This window comes from Oryctolagus cuniculus, chromosome 9 (genome assembly GCF_964237555.1).
Source record: "Oryctolagus cuniculus chromosome 9, mOryCun1.1, whole genome shotgun sequence".
Taxonomy (NCBI): domain Eukaryota; kingdom Metazoa; phylum Chordata; class Mammalia; order Lagomorpha; family Leporidae; genus Oryctolagus; species Oryctolagus cuniculus.
The window spans coordinates 13193192-13215768 of record NC_091440.1 but is presented as its reverse complement, the minus strand read 5'-3'; the positions used below and the strand labels follow the sequence as shown (position 1 = coordinate 13215768).

Genomic DNA, 22577 nt, shown 5'->3' with positions numbered 1-22577 from the left:
CAGCTCGCCCTCCGAGAGGTTTTGGTCGGCAGCAAATCAAAGGTTGGTTTTGGAAGAAGTGACGCTCGTAAGTATAGGGATGTTCATGACTGCCGCCCTGCCACCCTTCAGAGTGACTGTGGGCCGCTGGCGGCCGTGGGTCTCAGGGCTTGCGGAAGGCGCGGGCAGGTACTGTGGTAGCTCATTTAAAGTGTTGCGCTTTCTATGTGGGGGAAATGAACGTGTTGATTCCCTTCCAAGGGTGGGGAGGGAGCGCCCCTTCTGAGTTTACCTCTGGTGCGGTTTTCACTTTTGTGTCATTTTAAACCATGTTAGTGTTTATTTACTCAAAAAGCAAGTCAGCAGGGACAGGGAGCAGCACAACACTGAAAAGAAGCAAACAATGCAGCTGCACTGGCGGTGAGAGAACAGTCACACCGCGGGGACTCATCTCTGCGGCTGGGCACGCGGCGTGCCCTCATAAAGATGGGAGGACTGCACACAGACCTTTCTGTGTCCATCTTTTTGTTTGGGAGACAGGCAGGGAAAAAGCTGTGGTCCACTGGTTCACTCCCAAATGCCCACAACAGGTGGGAATCTAAAGCCCAGAACTGGGATCTCAGTCCTGGTGACAGTAACCTTGAGCTCCCATCGCTGCCTCTCAGATCTGTGTTAGCTGGAAGCTGGGATCAGGAGCCGGAGCTAGTTAAAAATCAATAAATGGACAAAAGGAAAACCAGGCACTGCCATGTGGACGTGGGCGTGCTAACCAGAATCTTCCCCATGCGGCCAGTCTCCACCCCAACACGAACCTTACGCTCTGCTTCCTAGGTTTCTTTTTCATAGTGAGTGTGAGTACAGCTCTAAACTTATGTTTGGTGTATGATACGTATGACAGGTGAGGAAGTAAGTTGGAAGAAGGAAAATACAAATACAGAACAAGGGGAGGCAAGGAAGGGTTAGCATTAGCTGTATCAGCATTCATTCATGATTAACTGGGCATGTGTGCACATGGGTGTGTACATGTGAGTGTGTTATGTGTGTGTAAGTATGTGAGACTGTGTGTGTCTAACAGAATATGTGAGAGCGTGTGATGTGCAGCCATGTGTAAAAGTGTATGCATTTGAGTGTGTGTGTGTGTGTGTGTGTTATAAGTATGTGTGCCCTTGTTCTGACAGGAAGGAGGAACAGGCCATTTCAGGGAAACAGCTCCAGGGCCTAGGGCAAGGCAGGGCAGGGACGGCCATGACCGTGGGATGTCTTGGGCCAGGTTGTAAGGCAGAGCTCATCACCACGGGGCCTATCCTGAGGATGTTGGAGCCCACTGCAGGGATCCCCCTGGCCACCTCTGGGGTGTCCACTTTGAGCATCAGAATGAATAAGATCAGTAGTATAATGCAACCCACTGGCAGGAGAGACCCCCTAAGTTCCTACTGATAATAACAGATAAATATTTCACCAACTCGTGCGCAGGAGAAGGGAAATGCTAGATGTCACCTAATACAGAGAGCACGTTGGCACTGGAAAGTCACAGTCGTGCACCCATCATAGATAACCCAGTCGAGGGAAGGATCGTCAGTATATGGAGATGAGGCCGTTTGCATGCTTTCAAAGGATCTCCCACTAACTACAGATTTGTTGTGAAAGGAAAATAGTAAGTGCAGGGAAGAAACTGGTCAGCTCCTGGGAAGGCCAGGGAGGTCATGGGTAGCAGTCACGTTGCCTAACCTCGCCGGTTTGAGGGACATCCTGTAAAATGCGTGGCCTGTGTTTATAAAAGTACCGGTGTCACAAGCCATCGTGGAGTAAAGCATCTGGGGAGGCACGCTGCCCACTGACTCATGACCCCAGCTGGATTCTGTGGCAGGAGACGTGTGCTGCTGAGAGGCCGTGTTAGGATCAGTCGATGAAATGCATGTTAGATTCCCGGGACCTGGTGTGTACCGATTGTGGTTAAGAAAGAATATTCTTGCCCTTAGAACACACACACGCGAGTGTGCAGTGTGTGCAGCGTGTGGCTCAGGAGCAATCCGTGTGAGCTCACGCATGGGTGCCGTGTCTGCATGTGTGTCTGCATCGTGCATGCCTGTGTGAGTGTGTGTGCGTGTGTGTGTAGCGTACACAGAGAGAAAGCAACAGTGGCAAAATAGCATTGGTGGATCTGGATGAAGAATAATCAGGCGTCCTTGGTACTATTCTGAAACTTTCCGTGGTGCCCTCTCCACACACACATGGCAGTCAGCATGTCACGGCTGGCCACACCACCCAGGCCGTCACCCCTTGCCGGTCCCCAGGGTAGGCAAACAGCAGGGACACAGCAGGCCCCCCCTCCCCCGCTGCCTTCTGGATTGCAAACGCTTTTGAGCGAAACCAATCCAGCGAGCTTGCAGAACGGAGCCAGCCCTGCGCCTGAACTGAGGGCCTGGACGGCCGCCGCGGCAATTCCTTGGGGTTGGCAGGTGGACGTGGGGCAGAGTCGCTCTGTCCTGCCTTCTTTCAAGAATTTCTAGTCAGCTGTTGTCCCCCCAGGTAAGAAAATGAAGCCCAGTGACCTTGATATTTAGATCTTTGTAGTAACGTGTGAAAAAATAAGGCAATGCGTCCGATTCAGGTAGAGATTAAGTGACTGTTGACTTCGTACGACAGTGAGTCATGTTCCTCAAGCAGCCGTTAACGGGCACACGCGGTGCTCGGAGGTGAGAGGTTTCTTAGTTTGGGCACTTTGGGATAAGAGTGTCAAAGGGCAAGAACCAGGAGAGTGTGTAATTGAAGCCTGGAGGGGATTTTTCTAAATGAGTCATTTTCCCTTGACCCCCAGCATGACAGCAGTGAGGTTAACACATCCGTGCCCGTCCGCGGCAGCCTTCACCCACCCTCGCCTGTGTTGTGCGAAGCTGTGAGAACGTGACAGGTTGTTGATCTTCGGCATCTTGCTCTTTGTGTTTCTTGATTTTTCTTAGAATGGCAGTTAGAGACCATCAGGGCATTAAAGATACCAGGTTCTACACGGCTTATTAGCAGATTCGCGGCATTTCTTTACTTTTTTTTTTATTTATTTTATTTATTTGAAAAACAGAGTTACATAGTGAGGTAGAGCCGAGAGAGAGAGAGAGAGAGAGAGAGAGAGAGAGAGAGAGGGGTCTTCCATCCACTGGTTCACTCTCCAGATAGCCGCATCGGCCAGAGCTTCGCCAATCCGAAGCCAGGAGCCAGGAGCTTCTTCTGGGTCTCCCACACCGGTGCAGGGGCCCAAGGACTTGGGCCATCTTCTACTGCTTTCCCAGGCCATAGCAGAGAGCTGGATTGGAAGAGGAGCAACCAAGGCTAGAACTGGTGTCCATATGGGATGCTGGCACAGCAGGCCGCAGCTTTAACCCACTGTGCCACAGCACCAGCCCCTCGGCATTTCTTATTGTGGATGCTGTAGAAGATAAGAAAGGTATAAAGGAACAGGTCTTGCCCTCAAGGTGTTTACAATAAAAGCTAAAAATGTATAGAATGTACAGTCTCTTGGTTAGCTTGTTAATGCTAATCCCTATTTGTTAATAACATGTTAAGATAGCTTGAGTTAACTTTTTTTAAAGATTTTATTTATTTATTTGAAAGGTAGAGTTATAGACAGCGAGAGGGAGAAACAGAAAAAGGTCTTCCATCCGCTGGTTCACTCCCCAAATGGCTACAATGGCCAGAACTGTGCCGATCCAAAGCCAGGAGCCAGGTGCTTCTTCCTCATCTCCCTTGTGGGTGCAGGGACCCAAAGACTTGGGCCATCTTCTGCTGCTTTCTCAGGCCACAACAGAGAGCTGGATTGGAAGAGGAGCAACCAGAACTAGAACCGGTGCCCATATGGGATGCTGGCGCTGTAGGCGGAGGATTAACCTATTGCATCACAGCACCATCCCCTTGAGTTAATTTTTTATGCTTAACTTGCAAATATATTTCTATTTTATTTAAGTAACAGAGTCATATAATTTTAATACCTTAAGAAACTTCCTAATTTTTCCAACCAAGAAAAACAGAAATATTTGAGTTTTTTCTACTATAAGCAAGCATTTTGGGAATTTTAACAAGAGTTCTTCAAGAAAACCTAGTGGATGAGAAATGTGTACCATATATTTTTCTTTAAAGGTTTATTTATTTAGGGGCCAGCGCCGTGGCACAGTAGGTTAATCCTCCACCTGCGCCGCTGGCATCCCACATGGACATCGGTTCTAGTCCCAGCTGCTCCTCTTCCGATCCAGCTCTCTGCTGTGGCCTGGGAAAGCAGTGGAGGATGGCCCAAGTGCTTGGGCCCTGCACCTGCATGAGAAACTCAGAAGAAGCTCCTGGTGCCTGACTTTGGATCGGTGCAGCTCCGGCCGTTGCGGCCAATTGGGGAGTGAACTATCAGATAGAAGACCTTTCTCTCTCTCTCCCCCTCTCAATGTCTATAACTCTACCTCTCAAATAAATAAATAAAATTGAAAAAAAAAGATTTATTTATTTGAAGAAAGATCTTCCATCTGCTGGTTCACTCCCCAAATGGCCACACAAGTCAGCACTGGGCCAGGCCGAAACCAGGAAACTCATCCGAGTCTCCCACATGGTGCAAGGGCCCAGGCATTCAGGTCATCCTCTGTTGCTTCCCCAGGAGCGTGAGCAGGGAGCTGGATCAGAAGTGGAGCAGCCAGGACTCGAACCGGGGCTCAAGTAGGATGCTGGTACTGCACCGCAATGTGGCCCCTATGCCGTATATTTTAGAAACAGAACATTCTGAGAAAGAGCCTGTGTCCATTAGTAATTTAACATCCAGCCTTAGACATCTTTTGTTGCCTTTTTTCCTTTTGCTATTTGGGCTCTTACTAACTTTCTGTATTTTTAATTCATTAAAGTGCACTCCTGTTTTTCTGTGAATTGGCCCATAGCAGCTTTGCCAATTCATCATCTCTTTGCTGTCCTGGCCCCTTTTACAAACATGCCAAAGCATAGGCAGCTGGCACTGTGGTTAAGATGCCAGGTGGGTTGCCTGCTTCCCATGTCAGAGTTCCTGGCTCGTGTCCTTGCTCTGTTTCCAGTTCCAACTTTCTGCCAATGTGCACCTGGGGGGCAACAGGTGATGGCTCAAGTCCTTGCATCTCTGACGACATCCACATGGGAGACCTGGAAGAGTTCCTGGCTCCTGGCCTCAGCCTCACCCAGCCCTTGCTGTTGGTGGCATTGGGGGGGGGGGGTGAACCTGTGGATGCGTGATCATTTCTATCTCTCTTTCTCTCTGTATGTGTGAGCCTATCAAATAAATTAAATTCGTAAATAATTTTTTAAAAAAGCGAACATTCCAAGAAGGTGGTTGTCATGGAGGCAGCTGGTGCAAGTGCCAAGCCGTGTTGTGTGCCCCAGCTACCCAGACCTAGCCAGCGACAGTCAGGATGGCTGAAGGCAACCCTGAGAAGCCAAAGGGCCAGGTGTCTGCTCCTGCCTTCTTTGTGCAGAGAGGAACATGGGAAGACAAACGCAGAGGTCTCTGTCAGGTTTGCAGGGCTGCAAGTGCTTCCGGCCGGTGAAGAACAGCATCTGAGACAGAGAAGTCTGAGTCTGATAAGGCCAAAGCAGATAAAGCCTTCCGTGATGATGAAACGAAGGGTGATTGCCCAGGCTGGGGGAGCGCTTGGCAGGAGAGACCCTGATGCCCCCAGGCCACTGTCTGCCCCCTTCCTCTTCTGTTAGGAATCCCACCCCGTGACTGAATCCACAGCCCCTCGCTGCTTTATTAACATCAGGGCGGCTGGGGGAGCTGGGAATAACAAGTATCCGTGAGAAGCAGCCTTGCTGTTGGGCTGCTAGGCTGCAGAGCTGCTGGCCCGGGACCAGTAGCACATTGCTGACTCCGAGTCTGAAAGGGAAGTTGGGTGGTTCAAAGGGCCCCACCCAAGATGCTTAGGAAAGGTAGAAGAGGAAGACAAAGACAAGGAGGAGGAGGAGAATGAACAAAGAACTGTTTGTTCTCTTTAGTTGGCATGTACCAAGTTACGCTTCCTCCTCCGGTGCCAACCGTGAGGCATCGTGGGTCAGGAGCCCAGCAGGAGGGGATGAGGAGAGAGCGTTGTATTTCTTTGGGTGTTCCGGGCCGGTAGGGCATGAGAGGGGGCACAGGGGTGACTGCACCAAGCGGCCCTCCCCGCCTCGCAGTCCAGTTCTAAGATGGCGGCTGCAGGAGATGTCACCGTGACTTTCGAAGATCAACAAAAGATAAACAAGTTTGCAAGGAATAAGAGTAGACTCACAGAACCAAAGGAAGAAGTAGAAGTAAAAAAGAAGCGACTCCAACATTTAGAAGATGCTTGTGACGACATCATGCTTGCAGAGGACGACTGCTCAATGATTCCTTATCAGATGGCTGACGTTTTCATCAACCAGTCGCAAGAAGAACAAGGAAATATTCGAAGAGGCAAAGAAAAATTTGCAAGAAGAAATTGACGCCTTAGAATCCAGGATGGAATCAATTCAGCAGGTGTTAGCACATTGGAAAGTTCAGTTATATGCAAAATTTGGGAGCAACACAAACCTTGACACTGATGAAAGTTAAACATTTATAAAAATTTTTAAATTTGTTTAACAAGTTTGAATATTGTTAAAAAAATGTTGAAAAAGGAGTGTGCCAAAACTATGGGCGATTCAGTATACTTTTCAATAATCAAATGTGCGCAAATGTCCACCACTTAAACATATCTGTTACCTACCCAAGGTGAGTTAGCGGAAATCAGAGACCTCACCAGAAGCTGTTGTTAGAAGAGGAATATTTATTTGCAGCCAGTAAGGAGCCGCAAGGAACCACTTGCAAAGAGGGAAAGATTCCCAGAGCAGGGGAGAGCAGGCACCTCTTACGTCACCCGGGGAGTGAGTGTCTGAAAGGGGAGGTTTTGCTGTTAGACATAGAGGCAGGTGTGAGCTCCCTCGGGCATGGCGTGGGAACACGCTCTCCCAGAGGTCATGGGAGAGATGAGGCTCAGCTCCTCCTGGGGCAGACATCTTAGCATTTGCATGAAAATTAAGCAAAGTTCAGGATGCGTATTTGGTATAGCCATGAAGATGCCTCCCAGGACACCCTCATCCCATTCAACCTCCACTCCGGTTCCAGCTTCCTGCTAATGTGCACCCTGGGAGACAGCGAGTGGAGATAGTTCAAGTACTTGAGTCCCCGCTCCCCATGGGAGAGGCCTACATTGAGTTCTTGGCTCCTGGCTTTGTCCAGCCCAGCCCCAGCTCGTGCAGGCATGTGAGGAGTGAGACTGTAGACTGCAGATCTCTTTCTCCTTCTCTTCGCCACCAAAAATAAACATTTTTAACGAATTAAATAACGTGTAATTTTTGGACATTCCCTGACCCACCTGTGCGGGGTTCCTCCTGTGGCAGAGTTCCAGCCACCTCACTGTGGCTAGAGACTCATCACTCCCTGGAACGGAACTGAAAACAGCTTGGCAGGCTGCAGGTGCTTTGGAAGCGCTAGGGCTTGGAGTTGGAAATGAGTCAAGACAGACTTCAGAGCTGCTCGGGGCATTCGCCAGTGACAAAACCATTGTTCTGTTTCTCTCTTCTCTGCTTTTCTTCTTTTTCATTTTCTCCTAATCAGGTATTTTTTTAAAATATTTATTTATTTATTTATTTGAAAGGGAGAGATAGATAGAAGGAGAGAGAGAGTTTTCCATCTGCTGGTTCATTCTACAAATGGCCACAATGGCCAGGGGTAGGCCAGGCCAAAGCCAGGAGCCAGGAGCTTCTTCCGGGTCTCCCATGTGGGTACAGGGGCCCAAGCGCTTAGGTATCTCCTGCTGCTTTCCCAGGTGCATTAGTGGGGAGCTGGATTGGAGGCTGAACAGGTGGGCCTTGAACCGGCACCCATATGGGATGCTGGCATTACAGGCAACAGCGTAACCTTCTGTGCCACAGCACCAGCCTCGAATTGGGTATTTTTTATATACCCATACTCAAAACTAACAAATAATGCAATTTTGTCACATGTGCTTCCAAATGTTTTTTTTAAATGAAAGTGGGGGACTCGCCATGGTTGTCTCTTGTGAATGACCTTTCAGGTCAGATCAGAGTGGCTGGTGGGACAGAGCACTGCTGGGAGAGAAGCTGACGCTGAGGAGGCCCAGCATGCGCCAGCACCATGGCTCTAAGGAACCGGGGCAGGGTGTTTAACAGGAAATGACATCACCGGGGTTCCCTGGAGGAGTGGTGAGCTGGGAGGAGAGGCATTTCAGCACCGGCACACCTCTGCCCGGGGACCGTGGTGCAACTGGGCGCTCAGAAGACTTCACCTCTTGGTGCATTCAATGGGGTGCTTGTAACACAAGACAGCCCAAGTGCAGCCCGAGGGTACTCGTGTACCCTGAGATTTCCGTCGGCCCCTGGAGAGAGAGAGTGGCCCACAAGGGACGTCCAGTCTTGGCTGAGAAGTAGCAGACTGTGCTCAGGATTGGAGAAGCTGAATCTTCCTAGCTCTTCTCGTCTCTTCTCAGCTCGAGTGTCCTTGCCACCGTCTCTTAGAAGCCCGCCTAAACTCTAAAACGCTGGCCTTAGAAAGCTGTGCCCGCCTGGCCAGGGGTCCATGGGTGTCCCTCGCAGAAGGCGTGTGTTCACTCGTGACGGGATCAAGGGTTGCTGTAGGCCAGCTCTTGGAGCCTCCAAGTCCAGGGGGTGGGAGTGTTTCCTGATGAGGCACCAAAGGCTCTTGGGTGGCAGTCAAACAGCCCAGCAGCTTTCGAAGGGTGCTCGCAATGACACAGCCCAGGACGCACCCAGGATCTACTGAGTACTGCCACATCCCTGACCCCGACGCTGCACCCTGTGAGGGCCTGAGCAGGCCAGGGGCTGTGGGGGGGAAGGAGGCACCGTGGGCCCCGCCGGGATCTGCAGGGTGACGTCGCCTCCGTGTCGGGGGCGGCTGACGTGGGAGGTCACAAGTGCCGGGAGTGACGGGCGGGGGGAACAGGTCAGGATGTGCGTGTGACCCTGTTACTAAGAAAGAGCAGCCCAGCTGGGGATCAGGTGGCGGCTGTTTGAGGTGGCCATTGCTTTCTGCTAGCATCAGAATTTAGGAAGTAAGAACCCCAAAACCATTTGTTTTTGATACCCAGAGCTAAAGGGAAGTTAAAGAAAACCACAGTCTTTGAAGAGGGCCCTCAGGGGCGAGGTGCGCTGGGGGCTGCTGGGACTCCGGAGAGAAGGTGCTGCCGTGCGTGTGCGGGGGCCGCTGCGCGGTGAGCCCGAGAGTACACGCCGGGGCCGCCGCTGCCCTGAGTGAACGTGGCGGAGACGTAGAGGCACGGGCCGGTCCCCCCAGGAGGCTGACGTCCTTCTTAATTAAACGGAGAAGGGGAAGCCGGTGCGGATTTCTCTCCGTCTCTGTGGGGTTTTTCCCTCGTTCAGCGTGTTCTCCCTTTGAAAAGCTTCATAGCGGAAAAATACATCCCACACCTTCTCTGGAACGCGTCAGCTGATGGTGACGGCACTGTTCCCGGCTGCCTTCCCCGGCCTGGGGTCAGCCGGTGGCGGGCTGTGTCACACTGGGCCTGCAGCGAGCGCCGTTGACGAAAAGCAGAGTGGCCGTCTGCTCCTGGGGGCACTGGGACATGACCACACGCACAGGGGCCCCAGTGCCAGCCGCCCCGCGGCGTCCGAGCAGCAGCGTTCTCTCCAGGCCGGAAACCTGGCTCAGGGGTCCATTTGCGGCCGTTTACATCCCTGGGTGTATACGAATAAGTAGATGTGCAGGAGAGACGTCCAGAACCCTGCTGGGCAGCGACCCCCGTGGCTGGCTTCCCGATGAAGCGAGCGGATGGGCTCGGTCAGGTGTGGGGCTGCAAAGCAAGCTGACCTTTCGTCTCACGTTCTGTTGTGATGCCCTGACATGGCCCGAGGGGGTGGAAGGAAAGAGCTTTCAGGGAATTCTGTGGGGCGCTTTTTAAATTTTCCAAACAGGGCTGCGAGTGAGTCAGGGCAGCGCCGGGAGAGGTGCAGGGCGCGTGGCCTCACATGGGTGCCACCCCGCACTTCCCGGAGGTCCCCTCCCGCGTCTTCCCGGCTTTGCCAGGGCGTCCTCGGGATGCATACCTGTCGTGTACAGCCCGTGCGTGGCCAGGCTCCACCACAGTCCTGGTGGCCGGCCTCTCCCGGCCAGAACCCAGAGCCCGGAAGCCTGCTGACGCCTGGGACACGAGTCCTGCGTGCTCACCTTGGCCTTGCCAGAGGCTGGGTCCTGGGCTCCTGGTTTCAACACATCCCAGGCCTGGCTGTGGCCGGCATTCAGGGAGAGAACCAGAGACTGGAAGATGTTTGTTCGCTGTCCACCCCTGCCTTTCAAGTAGATGAAAGGAATACATCAGCCTAAAATGAGGATGACTGAGATGAGGCATTTGTATTGGCTGCATATGGCAAGCGCTGGCAAGTTTCTACCCATTACAGTTTTGTAGACATCACGTTTCACACTGAAATGACAATTAGTTGGGTTTTGCCCTCCCAGGAAGCACCATGAGGCCCGGTGGAGTCGCAGCCTACCGGCGTGTCCTCAAGCTCTGCTCTGTGTTTCCAGGTGGCGAGGCTCATGGAGATGGGATTTTCCAGAGGTGATGCCTTGGAAGCCCTGAGAGCTTCAAATAACGACCTCAACGTGGCCACCAACTTCCTGCTGCAGCACTGACGGGCCCAGGCCCGCCCCGGGACCGCCCTGCCCAGTGACAGTGGTGTGGTCCCCACCACGCGCTGCTGGGGAGAAGGTGGCCCCACTGCACCGTCCTTAACTGCGAGATTGTTACTGTTTTAGTATCAAAATAAGTTTGCCATTAAATTAGCATGTATTTTCTATCTTTATTTGTCTAGTTTTTTTTCTTTTAATGGGCTTAGTTTGAAGAATCACCACTCACTCCCTGAGTGTTTAAAAGTGCATCAAGGCCGGCGCCGCAGCTCACTAGGCTAATCCTCCGCCTTGCGGTGCCGGCACACCAGGTTCTAGTCCCGGTCGGGGTGCCGGATTCTGTCCCGGTTGCCCCTCTTCCAGGCCAGCTCTCTGCTGTGGCCTGGGATTGCAGTGGAGGATGGCCCAAGTGCTTGGGCCCTGCACCCCATGGGAGACCAGGAGAAGCACTTGGCTCCTGCCATCGGATCAGTGTGGTGCGCCGGCCGCAGCGCACCAGCCGCGGCGGCCATTGGAGGGTGAACCAACGGCAAAAGAAGACCTTTCTCTCTGTCTCTCTCACTGTCCACTCTGCCTGTCAAAAAAAAAAAAAAAAAAAAAGTGCATCAAAGCAGCTGGTTTGTGCAGGCAGCCGGAGCACGCCAGGGTGGGGCCCACCCCAGTAAGCCCCGCCCACTTGTGGGGCAGGTGGCTGTGTTCAGAGAGGATCTATCACACAGTTCTTCATGACCCGCCTTAATTGCTGTTTGTCTCTCTCAGACTTGCTCCCAAAGCCCAGGGGCTTGTCATTATCCACACCTCCCAGGGATGAGGGAGGAGCGAGGAGCTAAGGCCCAGTCCGCTTCCCTGCAGCCTGTCCAGACGGGAGGCTCGCTCCCGAGTCCGTCCCGCCCCGAGCAAAGAACACTGGTAGTGAGCCAGCACCACTGGACGTTCTGGAACTCTCTGTGACACTTACCAGGGGCCGCTTTTGCTCAGATTATCCAGTTGGTCACTCAGGCTGGGGTTGGAACGGGACAGAGGGAAAGAGCTGAGCAGGCTGCTGGCCCGGAGCTCTGCGCTGCCCAGCAGGAACAGAGGGGAGGGGCCTCGCCCGACCCTGTGCCTGCTGCCGAGCCGGCCCCCTGGCCCCTTCCACTCACGGCCGGCTCCCCTGGCAGCAGGGTGGCCCTGGACCCCAGACCCGGAGGCAGTGCAGGGGGCCGGCAGGGGCGAGGCCAGCTTCACGGGGCAAGGGAGGCTGGAAAGGGGGCCACCCGCTGCGATGGCCGCAGCCCGAGCAGCTGTCCGGTTCGGCACAAGGAGCAGGGCCCATCAGGCTGATGCGGGTTTGGATGTGTGGCACTTGCAACGAGAGGTTGACGTGTTCTGTCTTGCAGTGCACATTAGACGCAGCTCAGTAAGATGTCCTTCCTCCTCAGCTGCACGGTCCCCACCCCCAGAGAATTCCCACCGCTCGTCTTTCTTCAGAAGCCGGTGCTTTTTGAGGGAAGTGCCGCTGCTCCTGGAGGCAGCCCTGCACGGGGTCTGCCAGGCCCCGCGGGGCCCCTGAAGCTGGAGCCCGGGGGGCCTGGGCGGGGCTTGGTGGGGCACGGCAGGGCTCTCCCTTGGGCCAGCAGGGCCAGGGGGTTGCCTAGTGGGGACTGAAGGGTTTTCTGGGAACCCCGCTGGCCCAGTCTCCAGCATCCTACCCTCATTCCCTGACCAAGGTGTGTGCACTCTGAGGAGGGGTGCGTGGACCACGGTGGAGGCAGCTGGAAGTCCACCCCGGGTGCTTCCCATGCCAGGAGCCACAGGCATAGAACAACCGTGTGTGAGAAAACACCATCCCCTCTGCCCTTCGTCTTGCGCTCACCAGGCTGTTCCCCGGCTTGGTCGCCAGGGGCACGTGCTCCGTGCCTGACTGGGGGTCCCCATCGCTGGCCCACTCTTGCTTCCTGCAATGTGGGTTTTGAATCCTCAAGAACAGCCAACCCTGTTGTTTAAGACACCGGGAAATCTGGGCTGTGCACCCCAAAGGAAGACCTTGTGCTGGAGAGACATCCAGAGTGGGGCGGCAGTGACCCGGCCGCCTCCCTTCCCTTCCGTTAAAATCGCTGCGGCTTTTGGCTGTGCCCGTGCAAACAGATCGGACTTCAATTCTAAGCAAGCAGATTCCAGACTGTGCAATGAGAAAGGAACTGGGGAAAACCAATCTGTGACAACCCCCGGCCCCATTCCAAATTTAGAAACTCCTGCTTCTCGAGTCCCCATTCATAAACCCAGACGGAGTTGGGGATTTAAAAAGTAAACATTTTAGAGAAGTTGAGCACAAAATTGTGAGTGCATTCCGGTGTCAACCAGCATGTCCTGAGTCCCGGTGTATGTGTCTGCAGTTGTTGAATTCAAGTGGAAATAGTCACGACCCTGACCTTCAGAGCTTGGTCTAAAGCAGGTGTCTCAGTGAGGTGTAACATGCGGGAATCCGAAGGTGGCCCCCCCAACCCAACCCCAACAGCCCCTGGAGCAGCCTCCTCGTACGTGTAGAGATGGACCACGGGCACCGGAGTAGCGTGTGGCTCGGGCTGCAGTGTTGGTCCTGAAATGGAGATCTTGCACCTGAGAAAAACTGCCAGAACCCTCTGTGTTAGGACCCCGCCCTGAAGACAGCCGCGTCACAGGTGCCGCCACCGCCCATAGGGTGGGGCTTCAGGCCAGAGAGGGGGTGGGGAGCGGCCCTGGACGTGGAGGTCGGGATGTGGCAGGAAGGAGGAGTTAACAGTGGGACCTGGAGGGAGGGGCTGGGCAGGAAGGGAAGGGCCCACGTGGAGGCTCGGGCTCGAGCAGAAGAGCGAGGAAGAGCCCGCGACAGACACCCCGAGCTGCTTGCCCCGCAACCACAAGAGGGGCCCTGGAGACGCAAACCCAAACCCAGCAGCTCCCTGGGCATCGCGGAGGCTCTCCCCAACGGCCAGACCAGCTTGCAGGGCCTCCAGCTCCGCCACAGCAAGACTCCGTGGCGGCTCCGGGGTCACGTGACTCCCAGCAGGCAAAGCAGAGGAAACTTCCAGTGGCCTCTGCACGCCCCGCCCAGGCGGGAGTCTCCACCCGGCTTCTGCCTGCCCCACCCCGCCTGACGAGCCCAGGGCAGCTCATAAACCCAAGGATGCACAGGTTCCACCTGGAAGAGAATGCTGATCCCAGCTAAGCCCGTGTCAGAGGAGGAGCCGAGAGAACTTGGCCGCCAGGGCTGTAGCACACAGGCCAGCGCACTCAGCCCCCGCGGCACCGTCCCTCAAGGGCCACGCTTGGCAGGGGGAAGAGAGACAGCCCTGGGCTGGAGCTGCAGACGCCCCTGGGGCTGTCCTGGTCCCACGTCATGCCCAGGAGCACCGGTGGCCCCTTCTCGTGGACCCCTGTGAGACAGGGTACGGGGTGGGGGACCCGCTAATACCAACCTCTGTTCACAGGGAAGACACAGGTCCAGCCCCCAGCCCGGGCCTGGGAGACAGCCCTGCCTTTCTCAGAGCTCACCCATGGATGCCGATGCTTTCCGGAAGATTCCTGTTAGTCCCCAAACCATGGCCCGCCAAGGCGGGTGGGTAGCCTAGAGAGGGGCCCAGCCAGGCTGCCCCTCACTTAAATACCGTGTTGCCGGGGCTTGTGGTTTGGTGGGAGTTAGACCCCTTCAGTCCCCTGCATGCCCTCCTGGCCTGGCCGGGTGGGGGTCAGGAGCTGCTTCAGTGATGCACGGGTGCTGGCTGCTGGCGGCAGGGCTGCAGGAGGATCCTTGCTGGGTCTTGCAGTCTGGAGTCTGCAACCAGCCCCAGGCATCTGGGGGACGCCCGCAGGAACCTGAGCCAGGTGGGACCCATGGTGCATGCGGACGGGCAGCCCAGAGAGCCTAGCGAGGCCAGGGTCTCACTGCTGAACGCCGCCAGGCACCGAAGGCTGCACACAGCGGCACGGGTCGAGCGCTAGCCCAGCTGCGTCAGCTGAGCCCGGGGTGCCGGAACGCCTTTGGAGAGCCAGGAAGTGAGGTGCCTCCAGGGGCAGCCGCCGCTGTTTTCATACATTTGGCTCCTGGGCTGGGCAGAGTGCAGAAACAGCACCCATGTGCCGGTATCGTAAATATGTTGCTTTAATTTAAAATAAGACAATGTGATCCATTTGCTAATCTTCCTGTGCGGATGTGGCCAGGGCCTTAAAAAAAAAAAAAAAAAGACCATTCTGCTGGTTAGGCGTTTGGGTGGTCTTTCACAGTCCACACACCCCAGGGCCCTGTTAGTGAGGTCAGGTATGGATTCCAGTGTGGGAGTTCCAATGAGAACAGGTGGGCCCTAGTCTTTCCTGGTGGCTGCCCGCATGGCCGTTTCGACCACAGGTGTGGCTTTGTTAGCAATTCACTTTTATCAGACTTTCCAGAGTGTTCAACTCAGTTCTTATAACAGCTGCTCTGGAAGCCGGCACTGTGGTGCAGCGGGTTAAGCCATCACCTGTGATGTGCCAGCATCCCATACGGGCACCAGTTCATGTCCTGGCTGCTCCACTTCCTTTTTTTTCTAAAGAATTATTTTATTTATTTGAAAGATGGAGTTACAGAAAGAGGTAGAGCCAGAGAGAGAGAGAGAGAGAGAGAGGTATTCCATTCCACTGGTTCACTCCCCAAATGGCCACAATGACCAGAGCTGCGCTGATCCAATGCCAGGAGCCAGGAGCTTTTTCCAGGCCTTCCACACGGGTTCAGGGGCTGAAGCCAGGAGTCTGGAACTCTATTTGGGTCCCAGGGCTCCAAGCACTTGGGCCATCTTCCACTGCTTTCCCAGGCCATAGTAGAGAACTGGATCAGAAGAGGAGCAGCTGGAACTCAAACCAGCACCTGTATGGGATGATGGCACTGCAGGCTGGGGCTTTAACCCACTGCGCCACAGTGCCAGTCCCTGCTCCACTTCCAATCCAGCTCCTTGCTAATGTGCCTGGGGAAGCAGAGGAAGATGGCCCAAGTGCTTGGAGCCCTGGGACCCAAATAGAGTTCCAGGCTCCTGGCTTCAGCCTGGCCTGGCCTTGGCCATTACAGCCATTTGGGGAGTGAACCAGCAGATCTTTAACAAAGTAATAATTAAGAAGAGCAGAAGCCACTCATTCTCACCTCTGTATTTTGTCGCTTTCGAAGCACGTGTTAGCATGTAATTTGAATGCCAGTGCATGGGGACTGACCACAGGCCTGCTGGGGGAGCGCTGGCTGTGGACCAGCTGTGCCGCCCACGAAACTCGCTCCAGGCGCTGGGACAGAAAAGTGGAGAATGTGGCTCACATTGGCAGAGTCAGGAAAGAGGCCCCCCCAAAGGGCAGCTTTAAGAAGTTGGGGACCTCGGCCCTGATTTCTTCCCCTGCTTTCCAGATGGGCTCCCCAGACCTCACTAAACTTGAACAAACGAGTAGCAGCACCTCCCAGCTCCTGGTGCCAAGAACAGGGACTTGGGGGGGGGGGGCTCCTTGCCCAACTCCCCAGCTGCTGCTGTCTGCACACCAGGGGGCAGGGCAGGGCCCCCACCAAGCAGGTCTGAGACAGCTGCTCATCAGCACCTAAACCAGGTCTCCTTGTTCTGGCTTGGTCCTCCACTCTCCCCTCCCTCCCACTGCCCTCCTCTCCCCCCCCCCCCCCACCCTTTCCAGGATTCTGTGTTGATGTGGCTGCCAGGACACATCAGCAGCACCAGCAACAGCTTGGGAGGCAGGCCACCTACACAGAACACACACACGCGTGCGCACACACACGCCACTAAAGACGTATGCCAAAACCACGAACGCACGGGGAAATCCGGGCTCCGGCAGACTTGCAATCAAGGCCATCAGAGCTGGATGGGACGTCAGAGTGCCCCCACCGCTCCCACGAAGCCTACCTTCAGAGCCCACAGTGACTCCCAAGGCTAACTCAGCCCCAGGTCTGGCAGGCGGGGGGGTCACCAGGAATTTGGCCTCTACCTCCCTGCCCACCCTGGGAGCTGCCTGGTTTTACAGGCTGTGCCCCGGGAGGCACACCTCCAACTCTGTGGGTGTGGCTCCTGCTGGCCTCTGTCACATCCTCAACTCACACCAGAACTCTGTGTGACTTTGAAAGATGAGCCAGGGGCTGGCGCTGTGGCGTGCGGATAAAGCTGCCACCTGTGCACTGGCATCCTATGTGGGCGCCGGTTCAGGACCTGGCTGCTCCACTCCCCATCCAGCTCCCTGCTTGTGGCCTGGGAAAAGCAGGGGAAGATGGCCCCAGTGCTTGGGCCCCTGGGACCCGGATGGAGTTCCAGGCTCCTGGCTTCAGCCTGGCCCAGCCGTGGCCACTGCAGCCATCTGGGGAGTGAAGCAGCAGATGGAAGATCCTCTTTCTAACTCTGACTTTCAAATAAATAAATAAATAAGGGAAGGAGGGAGGGAGGGTGGGCTGTCGCTCCCCCTCTTCGTGGAGGAACGACACAGGACCCTGCGCTGTTCTTTTGTCTGCTCGGCCCTCCCCGGGTTCGCTGCTGGTTCTTCCCGGGTTGGCTACCGTCCCTTCCACCTCCGTGGAAGGGCGGTTCCCCCTGCCACTTTCCCCACTTCCGCAGGGGAGCGGCACACCGCCGGCCGGCTCTCTCGGGGGCTGCTCAGGTGTTCCTTCAGATAGATGTTCCTGGTGCATGTTGTCTCTCTCCTCCTTTATAGTCCTCTTCCACCAATCCCAACTCTGCTACCCACACGCCGAGTACGCTGCTCTCCTCCAATCAGGAGCAGGTCCTGCTGTTTATTGGTTGAACTGGAGGCAGCTGTGTAGAAGCTGTTTCCTCCTCTCCCAGCGCCATATTGTGGGAGAGCAGATGCATAGAATAAGTCTTAATTCCAGTAACAGTCTAGTCCGAGTTGCTCCCCACAGTGGGCCAGGGCTCAAGCACAAGGTAGACTGAGACTCCTACAAGCCAGCTGAGCACGGGACCACAGGCCAGGAGCCGGGAGAGTCCCTAGGCCCTGGGGTTGGCTCTATGAGAAATTGGCCGATACGGTACAATGGCCACGGTCCTGTGGGCACAGGACACACAACGGCCCAGGCTCGCGGACCAGCATAAATGCCACACCCGTTTCAGTTGTCACATAGAGCTGGCCCCTGAAAATGCCTGCAGAAATGAGTGGGAAAGAAAACACTGCCTTATACAGCGGTCACGCAGTGTGCCTGAACACAGGCGTGTGGGTACACACACAGAGGGCTCCTCGCTCCCCCGGGGCCAGCGCCTGTCCCCCTGCAGAGCCAGAGCCACAGAGCCTGGGCCATGGCTCCGTGCAGTCCCAGGCCCTGCGCCCTGGAACTGTGGGGAGCTTCGGCATCGCAGAGCTCCACTTGGCAGAGTTTGACGAATAGCGAGGGACCAGGGCACCTGTGCCAGGGGCCATGCGTGTTGCCAGAGATGCGACTTTGTGCCTCGGGGTCAGCAGGCCCCAGGGTGGCGTGGTCCGTCCTGGAGCCAGGACCTGCTGTGCCCGGGGCATTCTCTGCCTCCGTGCCTGTCCCATTCGCAGTCATTGGTGAAGTGAGAGAAAACTGTAGCGAAAGCCGAGCCACAGTTACCTTGGGGCACGCGGTGGTGCCCAGGAAGTAATGGCACTCGGGGAACTGCACTTCCTGGAGACAGCCCGGAGCCGGTAGGAGCAGCTGAGTCTCCAGGAACTGGATGTGAAACCTCCCTTCTTCAAATGCCAAGTGACTGATGTTCTTGGAAGCCATCACGCACCCCTCCCAGAAATGGTACCGTGCCCAGGGGCGTCGCCCCCAGACAGGCTCAGCCCCGGTGCCTGCCCTGTGTTGCCTTGGACTGAGAGCCGGCCTCTCTTGGCCGTCACCGTGGCCTTGAATGAAGGCCCCCTGCCTCGCAAGCTTGGTGACTTCGGCTTTGAGGCGTTCCCCCACAGATCTGTGGTTGCAGAAGCTGGTCACTGGAACAGGGCTGATTGATGGCGCCTCCAAAGCTACTGTTGTTGGCGAGGACTGCTGCGGACCAAGGAGGCTACCAGAGGTCTGAGTCCACGCCACAGCCAGGTGGGCAGGGCTGCGGTGTGGCCTGAGTCGCTGTCAGCGGCCAGCCCATTCCACAGCACCTGGGCGTGATTCTACAACCTCCTCTCTGCCCTTTCTCCCCTTGCTGCTCCCACTCCTCCTTCCCCGATTCCTGGGTCTCATCCCCAGTCCATGTCACAGGTAGCACAGAGCCCCTCCCCACCCCATCTCTGCCCCAAATCCAAATAACAGCCCCCCACACACACACACACACACATATACTAAGGTCTGTTCTTCCTGCCTTCCATGTCTATTCCACTTATCCTCAAAGCCCACCCAAGCGTGGCGTGGCCACAACAGCCACCCCATGGGCAAGCCCCACCACAGGCTCAGAGCTACCCCTCCCACTTGCCCCATGCTGATCCAGGCACCCAGCTCTGCCTCTCCTGTGAGGGGACAGGCACTCGGCCCGGGTCTGGTGTTACAGATGAAGCAGAGAATTTGGGGGAAACAGCAGGGCCGGCACAAAGCCCCCTCCTTCAGGGAGAAGCTAGAATTCACCTTGACAAAGTCTCAATTCTGCCAGCTGGGTTCTGGCCCCCACCCAGTCACCTCCTCCTCCCCTCTCCTTGCTGCCAGTGTCACCTTCCACTTCCTGCAAGGAGGTGGACACTCCAGTCCCTACCTGCGCTGTCCCACCCTCTGCGAATCTCCAGACCCGATGTTCTCAGGACAGGACCACCACGTGGATCGCACCGTCCTCAGCTCCTGCTCCGGGCACAGCAAGGAGCTTTACAAACACCCACGTCCAAGTCCCCTCTCCTACAGCCCTGCCTGCTGTTGTCCTGGCCAGCAGTCCTCAGGCTGGGGCGTGGCGCAGAGCACTGGCCTGCAGCCCCGGTGGGGTGGGGGGTGGCTCAGCAGGTCCAGCTGGGGTCGGACCCCCAGTGTTTGCCTTTCTACCAAGTCCCCAGGCAGGGCTGCTGCTGGTGCGGGGACCACACGTGGAGAACCGCGGCTGTAGGGCCTCGGTGTGGCCTGGGGGTGGGACTTTGAGTCCCAGTCGTGAAAAGAGCTGTGCATTGTCCGAGCCAGCGCCCTCGGAAAGCCTCGGGGTCCACGGAGCACTTTCGTCTTGAACGATTTCTTTCTTGTCCACGACAACCCGCGTGGCAGGTGTGTTGTTCCTTGCACAGACGGGATCGCTTCCTTTTCAGAAGGAAAAGGGGGCGTGGTGCAGGTGCACATCCCCAGCAAGGCCCTCTCCCTCCTGACCCCCGAGTGCAGGGTCCAGGCTGGCGCTCAGCCCTGATGGACGCCCTGAGTCCTCGGAGCTCTGCAGGGGGCTCACGGCCGGCCCTCTGTGTGCAGCAGCTCCGCCCCTTGCTGCCTCTTCCTGCCAGGGCTCCTCATCCCAGGCCCCTGCTTCTGTTTCCTGCCCAAACCCCCTCCGGTGTGACTTCCTCCTCCCTGCCCACCACGTGCTCCCAACCCACAGCCCAGGCAGCACTGTGCTGAGCGCCTGGGGGAGTGCACACCTCTGAGGCCAGGGTGCGGACTTCAGCTGCGCCCCCAGGGAGGAGTCCTGGGGTCCTTGCACCTTCAGTGCCTCCTCCTCCAGGCTGGCTACGCGCACCCCACCCCCATGGGCGCTGGGCATCAGATCCTGGGTTTGCAGTTCAGCGCTGGGGCCTCAGCTGTCACAGGGGCTCATGGCCACATGTCTGGGTCACTTTGAAGCTGAGAGGCCTCCCCCATTCCCAGCCAGTGGAGCCTCAGAGGAGGAGAGAAGTGGGGGAGACATGCGCCCGGGGGCCCAGTAGGCGCCTCGAGGGTCTTCCCAGGCACAGAGGGGGACTCACTGAGATGCCATCCTCACTCACCAGCACACGCTGAGCCCTGAGCCCTGCCCTGCAGAGCAGGAGCCCTGAATGGTAAAAAGAGGATGCCCCAGGGGGCCGGCGCCGTGGCTCACTTGGTTAATCCCCCGCCTGCGGTGCTGGCATCCCATATGGGCACCGGTTCTAGTCCCGGTTGCTCCTCTTCCAATCCAGCTCTCTGCTGTGGCCCGGGAGGGCGCCGGCCGTAGCGGCCATTTGGGGAGTGAACCAATGGAAGGAAGACCTTTCTCTCTGTCTCTGTCTATAACTCTACCTGATAAATTAAAAAAAAAAAAAAAAAAAAAAAAAAAAAGGATGCTCCAGCCACACACCTCACCTCCAGGAGCGCCCAATCCACGTGTCAGGACGCAGATGGGCACCCAAAAACCAGCTCTCAGCAGTCGCCCCAGGGCGTCCCATGCTGACCCTGCCTACCCAGGGTGGACCCAGACCCTGCAGGGAGAGGGCTTAGCCCCACAAGACGCCCACCCTTGGGACGCCAACCACAAGCAGTGGGTGGGTCTCAGGTCCAACTTGCTCCAATGCATGGGCTCCCACGATACCCTCCCAGCTTTGACTGTTGGCTAGAACAGTTCACACAGCCAGGGAACGCCTTTCTCCCCATCACCAGCTATGAGGAATATCAGAGAGGGCCAGGCCCAGCAGGCTCCTGACCAAGGTGTCCCTGTCCCTGAGACGTTGGGGTGTGCCACCCTGCAGGTGCATGGAGCTCACCGATCCAGGCTCTGAACCCAGGATTTGGGGGTTTGTGGAGGTGTGACTGATCAAATCACCCACCAGGAGGAACTGAACTCCATCCTCAACCCCCTCCCTTCCTTGGAGCCAACTCCTGGGGCTGAAACTCCCACTTCTGGCATGGTTGGGTGAGCCGGTTCCCACGGCAAGTCCTGCTCAGAACCCTTCATCATCGGAAACTCAGGTACAGTTGGAAAGGCATTTATGGGCTGGCGCCGCGGCTCACTAGGCTAATCCTCCGCCTTGCGGCACCGGCACACCGGGTTCTAGTCCTGGTCGGGGCACCGGATTCTTTCCCAGTTGCCCCTCTTCCAGGCTAGCTCTCTGCTGTGGCCAGGGAGTGCAGTGGAGGATGGCCCAAGTCCTTGGGCCCTGCACCCCATGGGAGACCAGGATAAGTACCTGGCTCCTGCCATCGGATCAGCGCGGTGCGCTGGCCATAGCGCGCCAGCCACGGCAGCCATTGGAGGGTGAACCAACGGCAAAGGAAGACCTTTCTCTCTGTCTCTCTCTCTCACTATCCACTCTGCCTGTCAAAAAGAAGAAGAAGGAGGAGGAGGAGGAGAAAGGCATTTATGATGAAGAACAAAGGCTGTTGCTCTCAGCCCTGTCACCCCGGGGAGGTCACAAAACCGGAAGTCACTGCAGCCAAGACGTCTGTCATTGCCTGAGACCCAGCAAGTCGCACTGCCGGGCTTGCCTCCGTCTCAGGTGAACAGCGAGGTGGATGAGCGTTGTGTGCTCCTGCGAAGCGAGCGAGAGGATTTGTTTGCTGGCTTTTCCCCTCCTCCCGACGTCGCTCCAGCTACACAAGCAGTCCGTGAGTGCACAAGACCCCCAGCCACTGCTCAGAGGGCTTCAGCTCGACGGCCTGGTGGGCGTCACCCCACGTGTTCCGGCTTTGTCAGCAGACCTTGGCGTCTTGGCAAACGCCATTTGGTAAGTGGTAGTGCTAAGCATTGAGGCGCGTTTGCTCTTTGCAGCTTCGCCCCCCTGTGGGGAGCAACTCGGACTATACTGTTACTGGAATTAAGACTTATTCTATACATCTGCTCTCCCACAATATGGCGCTGGGAGAGGAGCAAACAGCTTCTACCCAGCTGCCTCTCACCAACTTGACAAGCTGCAGGAGCTGCTCCTGATTGGAGGAGAGCAGCGTACTCGGCGTGTGGGTAGCAGAGCACGGATTGGTGGAGAGGACTACATAGGAGGAGAGAGACGGCATGGTGGGGTGGATTCATTGGAGAGTGCGTTGGAGAGTTCACGGGGAAGTTCGTTGCTTCGTTCTTTC

General features: G+C 56.2%; 1 protein-coding gene and 1 pseudogene across 3 annotated transcripts in view; both read left to right on the top strand.

Moving 5' to 3' along the window:
- The window catches only part of UBAC2 (UBA domain containing 2), a 191779-nt gene extending 180958 nt beyond the window's left edge, over window positions 1-10821 (top strand). For all 3 annotated transcript variants that reach the window (XM_008260139.4, XM_017343571.3, XM_070048670.1), the window contains one exon: window positions 10550-10821. In XM_008260139.4, the coding sequence (XP_008258361.2) occupies window positions 10550-10657 (108 nt within the window). In that variant the 3' untranslated portion in view covers window positions 10658-10821. The remainder of the gene's footprint in view (window positions 1-10549) is intronic.
- LOC103349103 (prefoldin subunit 4 pseudogene) lies at window positions 6121-6675 on the top strand (annotated as a pseudogene).
- Window positions 10822-22577: the final 11756 nt, after the last annotated feature.